This window comes from Notolabrus celidotus, chromosome 7, assembly GCF_009762535.1.
Source record: "Notolabrus celidotus isolate fNotCel1 chromosome 7, fNotCel1.pri, whole genome shotgun sequence".
Classification (NCBI taxonomy): domain Eukaryota; kingdom Metazoa; phylum Chordata; class Actinopteri; order Labriformes; family Labridae; genus Notolabrus; species Notolabrus celidotus.
This window is the reverse complement of record NC_048278.1, coordinates 18,785,267-18,803,016: the sequence shown is the minus strand read 5'-3', so window position 1 is coordinate 18,803,016 and position 17,750 is coordinate 18,785,267. Positions and strand designations below refer to the sequence as shown.

Genomic DNA, 17,750 nt, shown 5'->3' with positions numbered 1-17,750 from the left:
TCCCTGAGGTTATTTTTAAAGCAAAGATAGAAAAAGTGTTCCACCTTCTGAAGTGGATCGGCTTCTCTTTGCACATTATTAACTGAAGATCTTAGATCATTGGTCAGCCAAAACAAGACTTCACAGGCGTCACCTTTTGCATAGCAAAGTTTTTTCACATTCTTCCTCATGTCCTATACCAGGTCTACCTAGATTTATCAAATCACATGATTTGGGTTGAAATTGTAACAATATTTGTTGGGTGTCATAATTTATCAGCTATTCTCAACAGTATATTTGGACTTCTCACACAAGTACAAACAGAATCTGTCATAAAAGTGTTATTGTTAAAAAACTTACTTTAGAACATGGCATGTTTATCTCTTATTTTAGAAAGAAAATCACAGACACTCATGAGCCACACGCCTCTACTTATCATGACATTTATACAAAGTTGAACTATACAGGAACATCTAACCGTGGAGCTAAAGCATCATTACACTGAAGAAGTAGCCGAGGTAATAGTCTTGTCCATCAGAGTCACATTATTTACAGCCTCCACACCTTTGATCCCAAACCGATGAAGGCGATAATGCACTTAATTCCTGTCGAGTCACGTTACTACAGAGATGTACAGACATGATAAGGGATGTAACAAGCAGATAAGATGCATCATTTGTTGAGTATGGGAGGGCTCTGTTGAAAACATGACAGGAAGTTTAAAAAAGGTGATGTCATTTCTCAGCAGAAGGTAAGAGTCAAGTGCTTGATGTGATCAGTTAAACCACTTTCACTAATTTCTGATGCTTATTCGAGGATTTCTGCAAGCACAGAGAGAGTTAAAGACAGTCTGTCGGGTGGAGGGGAGGCAGAATGGGGCTGTTGGTTTTCCTCATCTAGTCATTCTGTTATTTCTTGCCCTTGCCTTTCCCCTTGCCTTTGCCCTTTCCAGAATCCTCCTTCTTTGTCTCTTTCTTCGTCACCTTCTTTGTCTCCTTGGTGGCTTTGGCCTTCTTCTGCTGCAGAAAATTAAAAAAGAAAAAAGACAGAGGAGGTGTTAACAGAGAAAGTAAAGAAACAGCCTTTTGTGTAATAGTTGGAATACTCAAGTTATCTCATTTTGAATTCACTTACTTTGATCATGGCGTCTGTCTTCAAGCCCTCTCCTTCTTCCTCAGACTCCTGCACCTCGTTTTCTACTTCCTCTCCTCCAAGCTCAGCATCCCCACCGCCGCCACCACCACGCCGGCCTTTCTTCACTACTTGTAGGGAGTACGGCGTGAGGTGGACCTCTTTATTGTAAGCCCGTGTGAATGCTGCTTTTACCTGTGAGGAAAAAAATAGACTGAGGGTGGAAACCTTCTTTATATGTTGGACATACAGAAGACAAGAGAATACGAGGAGCTGGACCTGAGGTATACTTATAAATGAAACCATGATCGTTAGAAAAGTGGGTCTAGCAACTCTCATTTAAGCCACGCTATAAAAACGAGTGTCACACTATCTAATATTGACACTAATGGTTGGATATTAAACTATTTAAGTGTCTTTGAAGCAAAGTGTCACCAAACAACACCCACTGCCCTGCTCACCTTAGAGTCTAGTTTGGAGTAGGGATCAGCTTTCCCACCCCACACGCTGATCTCCATGATGCTGTCCACGTCCTCTCTGATTAGCTGGTAGTCGTCCAGCAGCTGCACAGCATCACTGGCCCCGTCTGCTCCTTTCTTCTGAAGCGGGCTCAGCAGCGCCTGCCTCAGGTAGTGCAGGTAGTCCAGGTTCACTGCCTGTTTGCTACTCAGAGTCCTGCAGGAGCCAAACCAATAATACACTTAGGTGTGATTATTTTAGTTTTGATTTAAGTTTGGGAAGTTAAATGCAGATGATGAAGGCTTGCTTACTTTAGACCCATGTGTGAGGACAGCTCCTGGATGATGCGGGAATGTTTATTTGTGGACGAGAACTTGCCGAGCCAGCTGGGGAAGGAGGGAAACTGACTCATGTAGCCTTTCATGAGCTCGCCTGGTAGCACGCTGGCATAGATGGCCTACAGAAACACACATGGATCACAAAACAGGCAAATGCTCCCCAGGCAGACTGCTTTTACTTGACAAGGTTTCACTTGTCCTCTCCTTTTCAAGATCAAACACTGTGCATAACTCAGCGCAAATATGACTGTGACTAAAATAATACCGTCTTAACACAACACATCCAACCAGTGTTAGAATGGCGCCATCAGTAGAAGCAACACTTAATGAATCAATGCAGAAAATGAAGAACTCAATGCACCTCCACATACAAGCATGATTCCACCTTCACGTCTTTATTGTGTGCATGTCTGAGTGTTAATTACCTGGGTTGGAAGCAAAGACCAGTTCTGCCCTGAGCGGATCCGTCTGTCCACCAGGTCTCCATCACTGATGGAGTCAGCCGTCTTACTGAGCAACACCAGGTGAGACTTCAGGTCACCACTGTAAGAAAAGCACAAAGAAGTCAGAGTTTGAAGTTCTGGGTGATATTCTCATTTGTTTCATAAGAAGTCCAGAACTAAAAAGATCAATAACATTTGTGTATGTGTGTTAAAAATAACAGTAGACAGTGCAATGAGGTAGTCATCTTATCCTAGCTTTGCATACTGACAGGAAACAGTTAGTGACTCTTACCCTGCAGCTTTAGGCCGAACATGCAGGTAGTTCTCCTGCACAAAGAGCGGTGCCAGTGAGTAGTCGTGGAAGAACAGATCGGACTTGTCGATGAGGCTCATGTGGCTAGTCTCCTCCCCTGCGACAAACACCTTTCGACAAACATCAAATGGTCCCATCTTCATGTCCTTGCGGGCTTTAGCTGCATCAGACTTGCACTGGTCGTATGTCATCACCTTGTCTCTAGCTGACCACATACTCATGTTGTGGATCACCTGAGGAGAAACAGAACAGTGTGATGAGAGAGAAAGACAGAACCTCAGAATGAGTTGATTTTCATCAAACTTCGGTGTGCCTTCTTCACCTGTCGGACATCCTGATTAGAGGCTAGGATAATTTCATTAAGTGCTGGGGGTGGGATCTTGATTCCCTCTTTGAAAGCGATCGACATCATTGCTGCCTGAAAAGTAAAAACACAGGAGTAAGAGCAAGAAAAATAAATATTCACATTTAATTACTTCAAAATACTTATATTCAAAAGAAGGTAAGAGACAAAAAGAAATGCTGTATTGTGTTACCTTAATGTATCATGACAACCTAAATTCCACATCTGTCGTTGGCAGTTGTGTGACAGGATGCAGGTGTCAGTGTCAGTGTCAGTGTGTGAGTGTGAGTGTGAGTGTGAGTGTGAGTGTGAGTGTGAGTGTGAGTGTGAGTGTGAGTGTGAGTGTGTGAGTGAGTGAGTGAGTGAGTGAGTGAGTGAGTGTGTGTGTTTACCTTAATCTGTTCAACTCGCGGCCTCTGGAAGCGCAAGTCAAAACAATAGTTGGCCAGAGACCTGATCTTTTGGTGGTTGCGATCGTTGCACATGCAGATGATGGGAATCTTTGAGCTTTTGATCAGGCCGATCATCTCCTACAGTAGACGAGAGGTCAGAGGTCAGTTTCAAGAAAAGGCTATGTATCAACCAATTGTCATTTTTAGTTCATGTGAAACTTGCAGTAGCCCTTGCTAGAAGCAGTTATCTTCAAGACTCTATAAGTACACTTGCAGTTGCCGAAGCCAATCACTCTCATGTATTCTTGGCAAAATTTTACTGTCATACGCATGTAGGAGAATTTTTGGAGGGCTAAAAAATTTGAAATTAAATTTTCCAAATTTAACGTAACATCCCCATTACATTTCAAAGTTAAGAAGTATAATCAATCCTGATCGAAACTCGTCAAATATTAGAAGAATGTGTTCAGACTATGATAGAAACTATCATTTTCTTTTACCTGGATTCCTCCACGGTCCTCATTGCCAGCCATTCCATCAATCTCATCCATGATCAGGACGTGTTTACTGCTCACTGTCTGAGAGTGTCCTGCAAACACACACACACACACACCTTTTACATTTACCACATAATGTATCCTGCACTTCATTCTCTGAGAGAAAAGTTAAATCTTTGGCCAATTACTGGAAAAGATAATCCATGATTACTTTGCACCAATGAAATGAAAAAAACTAAAGCATAAATGTGGCAGGAGACAGAGTTTTGTCAGTCACTGCCTCTTGAAAGCATTCTCTGTTTCTCTTACAATCATTCTTACATTTAGTTATCATCACTCCGTGTAAGAAGCATGACATCAGGAATATTATTGCTCCTCTACCATCTAAATCTTACACTAATTTTTGTGTCTGTTTCTCTGAGAACCCAGCACAAGGGTTAGAAAGTCACAGTCAAATAAGTAGGATACTTTCACTTTACTTGACACTAGCGAAATACTATGGACATTAGGAATTTAAGCTATCATAGAAATTAAATTCAAAAGAGAACTCACCTTTGTAGAAGTCCTCTATGCTGGTGTTGTTCAGTGACTCTGCAACGACTTCCTTCAGGCTGTTTTTGCTGCGAGTACAGCTGGCGTTCATTTCCACGTAGCTGAAGCCCAGCTCCTGCAGGATGAATTACAATCACAGCATAGAGTTTCAGTCTACAACAGACTTACCCAAAGAAAAATGTTCATGCATAAGACATTAGTCACCCAAATGGGATTCATGGATACAGCATTACTTAGAAATACATTACCCTGGCGTCAATACAGAACACAAAGACACAGCACTCAGAGACATGAGCATGTTTTCAGACTGACCTCACAGACCAGGGCAGCTGTGGTGGTTTTCCCCACCCCCGGTGGTCCAGAAAGCAGAGCTGCTTTGAATCCTGATCCATCATCTCTCCCTCCTCCAAATTTACCAAACTTGGGTGCTACAAAGTGAAAAAACACACATTTTCTTTGAGCACAGATGCATTTTTCAGAGCTCACTGAAACAAATAATCCCTGGTATGTAGCTTTATCTATACTCTATATTTTTTTCATGCACTTCAAAATACAAACAGCTGAACTACCTGCTGGTTTGGCAGCACTCCCACAGTGGTTTTTGTGCCAGTTCTGCAGCCAGCGTTGAAGCTTATTGGCACAGCTCTGGTCTCCCTGCTGGCCAATTACAGTCTTCAGAGACTGTGGGCGGTACTTGTCTACCCACAACAGACTGGCACCCTCCCCAGTTGTTGATACAGATAAAGATGCAGGAGCAGAAGATGAAGAAGAGGTGGAAGTTGAAGAGGCAAGGCCCAGTTCCCTCCTGGCTGTGTGACCTGAGCCTCTCCCAGGTGGAGTGCTGCCATCTTTGTTCTTGGCCCTGTGGCCTTGTGCCAGGCCGGTTTTTGACGGGCTTGGTGTGTGAGGCGACCGAGAGTTACCTTTAGAGGGAGAGATCTTCTGGGCTTTGGGGGTGCTCTTTGTTATGTTACTGGGGGGAGTCCTCCTCTTTGATGCTTTGTTCTAAAAAATAAGAAATCCCAGAATCAAAAACAGCCCAGCAAAACATAAATCATCCAGGTACACATGATATGACGTAAAACATTATGTTTGTTCTGCTAGAGCTAATAGACCTGCTCTGGCAACCATATCAACTCTGCTCTCGTTTTAATATTTTTACATCAGCATCTAAATGAGGCATGTTTCACTTTACATGTTTAACTTATAGAGCGTGCAGTCTTAAAGCAAAACAGAGAAAACATCCTCATACAGATCACATTAAGAGCTTTTACCACTTTGAACCCCAATATAATTGGATTGGCTGCTTGCCTTTTTATTAACAAGACAGACCTACATGTTGCGTTGCATGAAGGGGAGCTCAATGAGGAGCATATCTTTATATTTATCTTTATTAACAACCTTTTTTTTTTAAAGGCTCCAAAAAGGGTGACGGTTGTACCATCAACTTCCCTTTAGAAAGAAAGAGTTTTCAATTTCTTTAAACTGTAAACATCGTTAATGAAACCACTTCAATCAGACTAATGTAAAACATATATATTTTAGAGTCTGAGCTGACCTCGGCCTCTGCAGCAATCTCGTATTTAGACTTCTTTCCTGGTTTGGTTCTGATCAGCTCCAACAGACCGTCTTCATCCAGGATCTTGGTACCCAAACTTTCAGCCTGACCATGAGAAGAGTTAAACAGAAATGTTTAATTGAATTTGATGAATAGATAAAGAAATACTGAACAGAAAAGAAAAAAAAAAGACAGAAATACAAACAGCTGTTTGTATGCGTCTTGTTCTTTTGACTATATATACGATTTTAAGTAATTCCACTCCTCATGTTGCAATTTCATAAAAATGTGTAGACACTTCCAATTATAACAAGTTAATCTGACAAATAAGATACATAAAATGTGTCTCATCACATTTTTAACATGTGTGATATGAGTTTAATACAGAAGAGGATTTATAGTTTTCATTTACTCTGAAAGGCATTCAAAAAGATTTGCCACAAAAACCCGTCTTCTCGGTGCTCACATGTCTCTAGGTCTGAGTTTGTTAGTCTAAATAAAGGATGGTTCACCTTTTCCAGCTTGGACACTCCACTATCTCTGCCCTGTACCAGGTAGGTCGTCTTCTTGCTGAGGCTGATTGTCACCTTCCCTCCATAGCGCTCAATGAGGGCTTTGGCATCATCCCTCTCCAGGGACTCCATGACCCCCGTCAGCACAAACACACAGTCCTCCAAACAATTCTCTGCACCCTGAAAGACACGTAAACAGACAGACACACGACACAGTCATCTACTGAGAGAAAGACAAGATATTGGTCATGGGAACAGGTTGACAGCTAACTTGTTTATTACCTGGGGGATTTCCTTTGAGCCCAGAGCCCGGGGTCCGTCTCTATTGAGGAAGTTCCTGTAAGCTGAAGCATTGGCTTTCTTCTTTTCTGGGTCATCAGGACTCGTAGTTGTGCTCTGGGGGAAAACACATTTGCTGAAAATACCTGCCATGACACTGATTCACTGTATTTAAACTGACAGATAAGTCAAAGATCTTCCTCACCTCTGGTTTCTTGGGAGAAGTTTTAACAGTTTTGGGCGTGGTCCCTGCTTTGGGTGTGAACGTCATGTCTGAGCTGGAGGAGGCGATGGGCTCCTTTTTTGGAGAGATTTTGATTTTTGTTGGGAAAATTGGTGTTTTAGCCTTGGACCCTTCAGGTTTCTCTTCAGCCTTTTTCTTCATCATCGCCAGTTTGGAGCTGGCTTTGACAGGGGAGGGCTTCTTCTCTGGGGTCGGAGCAATCTCGTCCTCGTCCTCGTCCTCAAACACGACGGCCTGTTTGCTTTTTGTCGGACTGGGGCCAGGCTCTCGTTTTTCATCGGAGCCTTTACGCGCCTTTACAAAGAAACACCAAAAACATTAGACTTACCAACAGCTTTCATCAAAGGTGAATGTGCATTTGCTTTGTTGTCATTTATACTCACCTTTTTTGCTTGAGGTTCCTGATCTAACATGGCCAGCGTTCTGGCAAACTCCTCATCCTCATGGACCTGCTTTTCAAGCTGAGTGAAGTGGATACAGAGAAAATAGATGAAAAAAGCTCATTATAACCTCAAACATGAGTTGAATTAGCACAAAGAAGATTTTCATTTCTAACAAAAAGCCTTTTCTCCCCCAGATTTTCTCTAATCCACCAGGAATATTTTATAGGCAAGCAAGCATTCACTGTTAAAAACAGGGAATAATCTTGAAAAATTCAAAATAAATTTTTTTCTTTAATTTTAAAAATATTCAAAGTTTTTAAAGTTTGTCATTAAACTGTTCAAGGCCTTAAAAGACAATAAAAGCACTCATAATCCCACAGGAAGGGCCACTTGCCAGGAGATTACTGACTTCTTTGTTGGCTATGACTCCACAGATGAATTACTCTGATTTGATTTTTTTCTTTTCTTTTTTAAATCATACTTTTCGTTAATGCTGAAAAAAGTATGAAGCAAGCAACAAAAGTGAATCTGCTTGGTAAATTCATCAAACTACATAGAAATTCAATTTACTGTGCTACATTAAAAGAAGAAGATACAATTATTACCGTTTGGGGGAAATTTAACGTTAAAAAATGACTAAACATTATTTTGTTTTTTTAGAGAAGTTGCATGATTGAAATGATCTGATTGCCTTTTTCCAGCTGTATTTAAAAGAGAGAAAAAGAAAGAGTAACTGCTGTGTTGAGACGCTTACCTCCATTTCCTCGTCCATCTGCAGCTCTCTGGCGATTTGCTCATCAGTGAGTAAATCATCCATGACCGGATCTGGCTACAGAGGTGATCAGTTTTTATAAGGTTAGTTTTTTGTAGAAGGATCAGCGCTACAAGGATGTTTTTCAAAATATCATGATCTTAAGAGTTTGTTGAGAGGGGTTGAAAAGAGGAAGAGAGAAAATGTATCAACACTTACAGCCTTTCGTTTGGTGCTGGCCACCAGCTTCTTCTCAGAGCGCTGAACAGACCCGCTGCCAAAGTAGTCCAGAACTGAGGTGGGGGTGTGTTTTGGCGGAGGAGGTGGGGTTGACTTGGGGGTGACAGGCACAGGAGGAGATTTAACTGCAGTTTTCCCCTTGGAGGAGGGCTGGACAGGAGATTTCATCCCTGCTTTGGTTCCTGGACTAGAGCTTGCTGCCTGTGACTTCGTTGGTTTGGATGAACCATTCTGCTTAGCTTTTGAGGCCTTCTTCAAACTCTGAAAGGTGTCACTGTCTGAATCTACAACCAGAAAGGGAGAGGAAAAAACATTCTTCAAAACTGTATTAACCAAACATCAACACTCATTATCTTACAGCTGTAACCAATATTGTGAGGAACATGGTAGGAGCAACAAATCCTAAAATGTTTCTGTTTTTTAAAGGGTAAATGTAACAGTTAATCACAACATGTAATTCAGGTCTCCCTGAAACAAGTACCTATAAAAGACATGAAGCCATCTACCTGACTCAGAGACATACTGCACAGGATCCTTTTTAAGAGGGAGCTCCGTCTTCTTTTTTGTCTTATTCTCTTTGGGAGATTTGACTGACTTCCTCGTTGGCTGCTCATCCTCCGAGTCTGAGAAAAGAGACAGAAAACAAAAAAAAGAAAGAAATGTGACATTAATAAAAAGACACAGGGACGATGAAGAGTACAGTGTCAAGCTGTCAATCACAGCTCATCAGAAATTCCCCAGGTTGTGCCCTTTCACTGATTGAACCATCTTTTTTTTTATGCCCTTGCTCATTTAGTATAAATTTCAATGCTTACTTCTGGTTTAACTCCTCAAATGTGTTTTTTTCATATATTTAACAATTTCATGCTTAGTTAAGTGTACATCTGAATTGTGCAAACTGCGTCTGGATGCAGAATATAAATTCCTTTTGATTTAATATGAATAAAAAAGAAAAAAAAAATTAAGTTTTAAGTTTTAGAATTTTAAAAAGTGTCTTGAAGTAGTGAAGCAGGTTTATATCTTGAAGGACCAACAAGGATTATGGATACATCTGAATCACTGTCTGCATCTCATATTTGAGATTTGAGAAGATATGAATATCAGCTCTGTGATGATGTTGTATTGAAAACACATGAAAGGCATATGCTGGGGCTAAACACAAAGTCACAGTCAGTGTGGGGATTTATGTCAAAGCTCAAAGTCAAACACACCTGATTCTATGACAGCATGCTTCTTTCTTTTTTTCTCACTGTCCTTGCGTTTGTCCTCTTGTTTGGAGCTTTTGACCTGTTACATATAAACCACAATATAGTTAGGACAGAAGAAGATGGAGGAAGCAATAAGGTGATGAAACACTGGATTCATTACAAAATCAGGGTGGGTTAATGATAACTGCGTCCTTACCTTGGTGGTCTCTTTCTTTTTCACTTCCTCATCTGAAGAAGGCAGATTCTTCTTTTTCTTCTCCTCTGTTTTGGTGTTTCCATTCGGGGCTGGTTTCTGCACCACAGGTTTGGCTGCAGTTGGTGCAAAGAACCGCCTAATGTCCTGTGTGTGCAAAACCATGCATATCACATTAACCTTGTAACAACATTTAGGAGGGAGAGTGCACACATATCGAGTATTTAGATTACAGCGCTGCCCTAATATCCACGAACTGACTGGAAATAAATAGTTAGTTTGGTTTCGGATTTTCACTTTTAGACATCTGTTTTGCAGAACGTGCATGATTTAAACCGCGAACAAAACAGGAGATAAATGTCAAACTGTGACACGATAACAGAGCAATGATGATCGCACAGTGTCCCCTGCTGAACTTGTCCACTTACTTTAGCTGATATGTAATCTCTCAGTTTTAGCTGTAACACTTCACACTTTGTGTTTTACCTGGAGCGAGCACGGTTTACGTGATCACAGGATTATTCTCGATTTACTTAGCCAGGTTGTTTATAGAGACATCCTTCAGTACACATGACAAAGTAGTTCAAATCTACCACATACCATGTTGAAGTCGCCTTTCTCGCAGTTTACAGTCCGGTTAGATGTCAAAAAAGTAATGAAATTGTTCAACTGGTTGGCGCGAAGCAGAATCCTGTTGTCGCCCGGAGATGACGCACGACCGGTAGTTAGTGTGTGGACGTCGTGCACTGGTCGTGCGTCACTCCGTCTTTTTTTATTAGACAACAATTTTAACAAAACGACACTGACACCATAGATCAGGGGTGTCCAAATTTTTTTCAAAGAGGGCCACATATGATGTTGTCAGAATACCTCAGGGCCAGTGACTCCTACTGAGACTTTGGAATCCTAAACGTTATGAAATATATATTTAATAACAATTATTTTAATTTGTTGTCAATAAAACAGTAACTAGGAAGTCCTCAGTTTTCCACAAGCCAACATTAGCAAACTGTATCTTCTTCTGGAGGAAAATGTTTTTCATTAGGATCGGGCAATGTGGGAAAAAATATTGTCTCATTATTTTCCTATGGCAGGATCAAGATCTGGATTTCATCACGCTTCTTTTTCATGTTGTTTTTAAGACTTTCCTGACAAGCAGATGACATTTCAACAAAATAATTATTTTCTTGCGTTCTGAACATTTTTTATGCACCAAATTTTTCCCTTTTCTGCACAATTTCATAATTTTGGTCTTGTCTTGTGTCCTCTTTTGTGTCTTCTGAACTTTTAGTGTTCATCAAGAACATTTTCACATTTGAAAACCTGTCAAATTTAAGAGTTCTTGTGTTTTTTCTCTATTGCCGTCTTGCAGAATTCCCAGTGCTTTGGCTTCAGACAGGTAGTCCATATGAAGCTTTTTGAGACGTTTCTGGAGTGACTTTAGTTTTGTTTGTACGCTTGAAAGAAACTGCAAATGTACAGATGATTCAGAATGTGATTAATTTCTTTGCTATAAATAACACAATTTAAGATGGAAGCTTTGGGCCATAAATAATTGGCCCCCGGGCCGTACTTTGGACATGCCTGCCATAGACTGTATAAAATAGGCTGACACTGACCCGAAATCAGTGGGAAGTGGGACTGACTACCGAGGACCCAAGTGGGGAGGGGGGCCCTTAATGGCCATGAAATAAAATGTGTTTTCTACTATGCTTTTCTTTTGTTTTGTTATAACTGAAATAAGATAACTAAAATTGTCTGAATAAATAAACATTCAGAATTCCTTTCTGGGAAAAAAGGGGAGTCCCTTCCTGTCGACTAGATTGATCGGCTCCGTGAGATGAGCGTCTCATGACTAAAGTGGGGAATTGTCATATTTTCATAGCATCAAGTGTGGCTTAGATTTGAGTCAGTTAACCAGGATAGTTCCTGGTGGTGATAACATGGTTTACCAACTACAAGATCAAATTAATTTTCATACAGCATTTGTTGACAAGTTTCCTATAAAGAAGTATTTTGTACCTCTGGAGGCATTTACCACAGTATGAGCAGGAAGGTGTTTGTGAGGCCATATGTCTATAGTAAAGCTGCTAAGAGTTAAATAGGAGGATCCTTGGCACCTGGGATGCACTACAAGCCCGGGCAGCTGCCTCTGACACCGTCACTGCATCCACTCAAGCTTTTAGCAATGCTGTAGAGCTGCCAATGCCAGCTTTGTTGCTTTAGTTTTCCTTTAGCAATAGTCATGAACAATCAAAATAGTATTGCTTAAGTATTAGATTTGAAACAGAAATTAACAAATTATTGCAGATTACAGTTGGGGAAAAAGACTATTGTATGATGCATTCCACAAAGAAGCATGGACACTGTAGTGAAAGATTAAAAGTTGTTTACCTAAAATAAATGGTTCCTCATATCTTGAAGTCAACTTTCTGTGAAACTTGGCATGGGTAAAAAGGAAAAGGGACAAGCCTCCCTTTCTTTAGACATGTGGGGCAATGTCAGAACAAGCCTTGCTCGAGCAGTGAGGAAACACACCAAAGGATGACAGATTAGATGGAAAAAAAATAGCTTTATTGGTCACAACAGGACTTGGTGGATAATATTCAATGTGTCGGATGTTATTCGACATCTTGCTCCACTACAGTGGTCTTCTCACTGACATAGATGCCATCCAGGAACTTCCTGATATCCTTCTTTCTGACTGTAGTGGCCTGTTGGATCAAAGCAGCTGAAAAGAAACAAAAGAAGAGTGAAAAAAGTGCAAACAGCAAGGTGGATGGTGAAATGAAGTCTGACCAGGAAATGCAGAAAGACCAAAGAACATGAACCTGCTTTTTAAGTGAAGAAACCAACTGATAAAATGTTAGTATCACATGGTGGTTAAAAGACATACAGGTTATCAAGTTGATGTTAGTATACTATAGTGATAAGATCATGTATTATTTCACAAATATGGGTCTATTATACCAATAACTGAGTATTTCACAGGGTAAAATATAGAGTTCATTACACCATCATCTAAAAATTTGGTGATAGAGTTAAAATTTTATGATTATATTAAAGTAAAAATGACACTTAAAGCATATGCATGATGCCAGTACTGTTGATTCACTACCTGGTAATGAGACTCGAGTTAAATCTAAATTAATGATAAAATGACAACTTAAACATTTTATCTTTGTTACTTCTAAACAATTTAGCCACAGATTTTCTGATTTCAGCTGATAATCTGACTTTTTTTATGAGTTTTGAAAACTGGTCAGTGAAAAAGATATGTTTGCTGTAGGAAGTATAGTTTTTTAATAAATGTGAACATATATCAATCAACCATTGATCCCAAACATTTAGATGACCTGGAATAATAACTTAATCCTTGCTTTTAGAAACACAGCACTTAAAATTAACAGCTGTTTGCATTGTCAAAGAAGAACTTGCAAACATTGCTAGAAAATGTAAAAAGAACACAAGGAGAAAAAGACAAACTTGTCTTCACATGCACCAAGACATCAGGCAAAGGAAAGAATATGCAGAAATGAAAACAGGTCTGCAACAACAGAGGCTTTCGGCGGCATCATCTAACCTCGACGAGTGCAGTTTTTACTGTCACTGTCCCCCCTCCGTTACTGTTCCCTTCTCAGACACGTAAATACCATCCAAGAACTTTCTGATATCCTTATTTTTGACTGTGGTGGCCTGTTGGATCAGAGCAGCTGGAACAGAGAAGTTGGGAGGATGAGCATCACAGCACATTAAATCACACACACACACACACACACACACACACACACAGGGTCAAAATAATCACACAGGAGAAAGAAACTAAACATGGAGTTATGGGATAGTAACAGTGTTCTTTCTGGCTCTGTACTCAACATTTGTAATGAAATCATGTCTGAGGTTTTATCATCAGCTTTAAATTCAAGATGTTTCCATGAACCCCAAAGAAAAAGTGTGCGCTAATACATGCAAGTTCACTAATTTTAGGAAACCAAAGTGTGTAAGGCAATCCTCATTTTACACTCAATACTAACTTACCTGTTGCTTGCAGTTATTTAGCTTTAGAGAAATATACACAGCTGGATTAAGACCAACTGACCTGACTTAACCTGAACTAACCATATACTGTTTGGTTTAGATTTCACTGTTTAGAAAAAAACATGTAACCCATTTGATTTACAGTCAAATGTGGCAAGTACAGAACCAAAAAGAAAACAAAAGTCAATCCCATACTTAATACAACAGTGTATCAGAGGGGGCTGGGGAATGCAACTTGCTATGAAATGACTAGGTAAGATTACAGATTAATCTATGGTGCACAAGTTAAGAAAAATGTGGCAGAGGTTATAAGTAAATAAGGCCTGTAGCCCCCAACTTTACATTAGGGGCCTTCTCTATGTATTTTTGAAGCATTGTGAAATTGTTAATGTAATTTATTCTGATTAAAACATCAATGTTTCAGTCTTTCTGGGACTTTGAGTTATTTAAAAGTTAGTCTCATTTAATCAGCACACAGCGTAAACTTTGATGGGGACGACAAGGTGTGTGCTTTACTTAATGCCACAAGACAAAAATGTTTGGTAGCCCATTCCTTTAATTTATTTTTGCAACAAGCCACCAGTGGCTAAAATTTCTGACATCACTTCTGTTGATGATGAAGTATATGTGCACCAAATTTGGTACTAAAGAAGAACATTACTTTGAGACAGAAGAGTGATCTACTCAAACTCCTGTTGACAGTTTAGGGTCATGGAAGAGGAATGCTAAACGTGAGAGTGGATATAACAGGTTGACTTACAACACTAGATGACAGAGGTAAAACTAGAACAGATAAATTACTAATTTAGGTAGGGAGGTACCAGCAAGTCTGCCAACCACAGGTCAAGAACAGACTTCCCGTTTTGATGGGCATCGGCTCCCACTGTGTTTCAAAGCATGATTTGTGCCAGTGAAGAAACACTGACCTGAAACAAGACAACGACCTGTGACGTCAGTGTTAGAGAGCCCAGAAAGAGATTAATGGGCTCAAATGAATTTGGCATCTTGATAGTGGTGTTGCTAAGAAATATTTGTTCTGATGTCAATTAAAACAGCCCCATGAAGAGAAAGTAAGAGACAAGGCTATGAGCATACCTGAGTTTGAAACCAGCTCAATGTCGTTACCCTCCAGCACCAGCTCGTCCTTCTGGGCTGCTGAGACAGCACAGTTCACACCTGAATGGGAAGGGAGGAAAAAATGTATCAATTAACTGATCTAAATTATAAAACATTATTGAACATTATCAAATCTATGAGATGATGCAGAATGCACTTGTTCTAAACACAAGAACGACATCGGGCACATCAGATTGTGAGAGACTCAATCACTCAATGCTATTTTGCAGCCAGAGGGGATTAATAGGGTCAATGTTTACTTTAAAAAAAAACTACATCACAGCCTTTCCACAGAAGAATGTGATAAATTAAAAAAATTAAGATAGTTTTCCTCATAAGCATGCAACTAAACAGAGCAGACATGTGCCGTAATCCCGCAAATACATATAAAACTGCCATGTGCAAGTTCAGGTACCGACCACAGCGTCTTCCAAAACTTATTTTTGTTTTCCACAGGAACACACATGAAATAGTGTTCAAAAATCTCCACATTGGAAGGTATCTCTAAATCCTCAGTGCCCAGTGACCCAAATCTGCGTTTGGGTGTGGACAAATGGCTGAATGCACAAAAAACCAATGTTTTCAAAAATACCTGCCTAGATGCGGACTAAACATTACTCCCTTACTAATGCTCCATGTCAGAAACTTGAATCTTACAGAAAACATCAATACTGTCCTTCTCAATATTTGTCTCAATATGTCCATAACTAACAGCAGACTTACCTGCCCTCATTCGGACACGGCGGATGTATTTCTCTCCCAGGAAGTTCCTGATCTCCACCATAGTTCCACTCTCCTGAATGACGACGTTGATGGGGAAATGGGCGTACACTGAGCGCATTTTGTAGCGGAAACCCTGCAGTCAGACAGAAATTAATGACTCGTCTCCAGCAATCACAGCCACAAAAATATCATGACATCAAATTCTACTTCCAGTGCGAAAAATTGGAAATAGGGATTTTGTAACTGAACTGCTTTCTTACCAAAGTGACTCCCTTAATCATGTTCTGGACATGGCTGCAGATGGTGCGGACCGTGGCCAGCTCCTTCCTGTTACCCCACCATTTATCCACACGAAGCTGAGAAACCAAACAGCAGCTCACATCAATCTCATTGAACTGTAAAAACTAACCTAACTGATAAAACTATTGGTCATTTTTCAAACAACATTACGTATTAACTATTTTTTAATCCAATGTTTGTGATTCCCGGGTTTTGACTTTAGCAGGAAAACAAGAACTTGACCGTATTTGAATTAGTTTAGATTTGAGTTAATTAACCTAATATTATGACACTTCTTTAATATCGCTATTTTCATGAAGCAGGTTGCTTGCTTTTTGAGCGTATACTATTTCATGAGTAACAAAGTTTAATTTATGGCAAAGGATTTCATATTTAAATGGCAAGCACTGCTTTGTTTGATCAGGTTAGCAGTTTTGATTTAATTTGTTAATAGTTTACTGGTATCATCATAGCCTGCTGACACTGATCTCCAGGAACGCACATTCACTGAAGCATTTACTTTTACATTTAACAGATCATAACCTAGGTCGACCTTACCTTCTTCTGTTTTTTGCCCAGCAGACTGAGCTCCAGGTTGATGTGGTTGAATGCCCGGACGAGTTGGCCACGGGGCCCCTTGACAATCACTGTCCGCCCCTTCAACCTCACCTCGACTACGCCACCACAAAGCAAAAAGGAAAAAGAAACATCACTCACACTGGGGGCAATAAGGGACTGCTAACAAGTCACAAGTTAAGATACAACTGTAAAGGGTGCGTCAGGATCATGACTAAAGAATACAAATACGTCGCGTTTCTTACCATTGTCGGGGATGTCCACAGTCTGACTGCTGAGAATGGTCTTCATTCTACATCAGAGACAGAAAGAACGAGTTAAATCATCAGAAACGTGTTGATTTTTCTGGTGATGTGTCACTGCTTCACTTCACAGATCGTCAATTCAGGTCAATTGATGCCATTATTAGGCTATGTCCTACAGTGTATACTACAAAACCAGCTCTGAGAGGATGTTTTACATTGAATTAAGACAAGCTTTCAGCTTATTGTTGGCTACTTTAAACTGAAGATGCTGCTTAGTACAGACACACTGTGTTAATGCGACTAGCATATGTGCTAATACCAATAAATGGCCCCGGTAAGTAGTGGGACCGGTGCAAAATATCTCTGTAATTGCCTTGACAGGCATTAATCTGAATTTTGTGCGCAGTAAATGGCTTTGTTAACGCCAAAATCCATCCATTCTAATTCTGCTGCTTGACCCGCTGCGGCCATCAGCACGAATGAGCAGTGATAGCAGGCCGTGAACAATCCCACCAAAAACATCTATCATATCTGCCATCTAAACTCACACACAAGTCAAAATACAGCTTGATTAGTGAAGCACAAAGCTTTCCGCTATGGACAGTCTATAGATGAGCAAAATTAATGTTTAATTGACACAGATGAAGTTAGATGAAACTCAGACAGTGAATTCTCAGCTATCCTCACCTCGCCGGTAGCAGAGGAAAGGAGGAAGGAAGGACGTCACGACGCAAATGTAGAGCATGTACGCAACGTCACCAGGCATTACTAGTCGATAAAGGAATAAGGGGTTATATCTATTTTATACAGTCTATGGGTTATATACTTTATTTATGTTGGTTAAGAAATAAAAAAAGTTATTAAAAAATACAGTTGTTGCAAGTAAAACCACTACAAGCTATTTGAAAATGTGTTTTTATATCAAATTTCGTTATTTCAGATTGAAATAAGTATTTTT

The 17,750-nt window shown here is 40.1% G+C and overlaps 2 protein-coding genes across 5 annotated transcripts; both read right to left on the bottom strand.

Moving 5' to 3' along the window:
- Window positions 1–320: 320 nt before the first annotated feature.
- Window positions 321–10,523, bottom strand: rfc1 (replication factor C (activator 1) 1). Its single transcript, XM_034687497.1, has 23 exons — window positions 10,416–10,523; window positions 9,819–9,962; window positions 9,626–9,701; window positions 8,921–9,037; window positions 8,394–8,698; window positions 8,178–8,252; window positions 7,424–7,501; window positions 7,002–7,334; window positions 6,800–6,913; window positions 6,518–6,697; window positions 6,006–6,110; window positions 5,017–5,452; window positions 4,760–4,875; window positions 4,448–4,562; window positions 3,899–3,987; window positions 3,399–3,536; window positions 2,986–3,081; window positions 2,643–2,896; window positions 2,333–2,450; window positions 1,881–2,026; window positions 1,572–1,785; window positions 1,114–1,305; window positions 321–998 (listed from the first exon to the last, which is right to left on the bottom strand). The coding sequence occupies exons 1-23, from the start codon at window positions 10,416–10,418 to the stop codon at window positions 888–890; spliced, it is 3,555 nt and encodes a 1,184-aa protein (XP_034543388.1). The 5' UTR covers window positions 10,419–10,523; the 3' UTR covers window positions 321–887.
- A 1,844-nt stretch (window positions 10,524–12,367) lies between these two features.
- rpl9 (ribosomal protein L9) lies at window positions 12,368–17,559 on the bottom strand. Of its 4 annotated transcripts, none has more exons than XM_034688848.1 (8): window positions 17,480–17,552; window positions 16,793–16,839; window positions 16,530–16,645; window positions 15,953–16,048; window positions 15,693–15,825; window positions 14,949–15,029; window positions 13,399–13,528; window positions 12,368–12,546 (listed from the first exon to the last, which is right to left on the bottom strand). In XM_034688848.1, exons 2-7 carry the CDS (start codon window positions 16,836–16,838, stop codon window positions 13,422–13,424), a joined length of 579 nt encoding a protein of 192 aa, XP_034544739.1. In that variant the 5' UTR covers window position 16,839; window positions 17,480–17,552; the 3' UTR covers window positions 12,368–12,546; window positions 13,399–13,421. The 4 variants fall into 4 exon arrangements, with proteins under 4 accessions (XP_034544739.1, XP_034544740.1, XP_034544736.1 ...); XM_034688849.1 differs by lacking the exon at window positions 17,480–17,552 and adding an exon at window positions 17,341–17,447; XM_034688845.1 differs by lacking the exon at window positions 13,399–13,528 and having other exon boundaries at window positions 17,480–17,559.
- Between the last annotated feature and the right edge of the window lie 191 nt (window positions 17,560–17,750).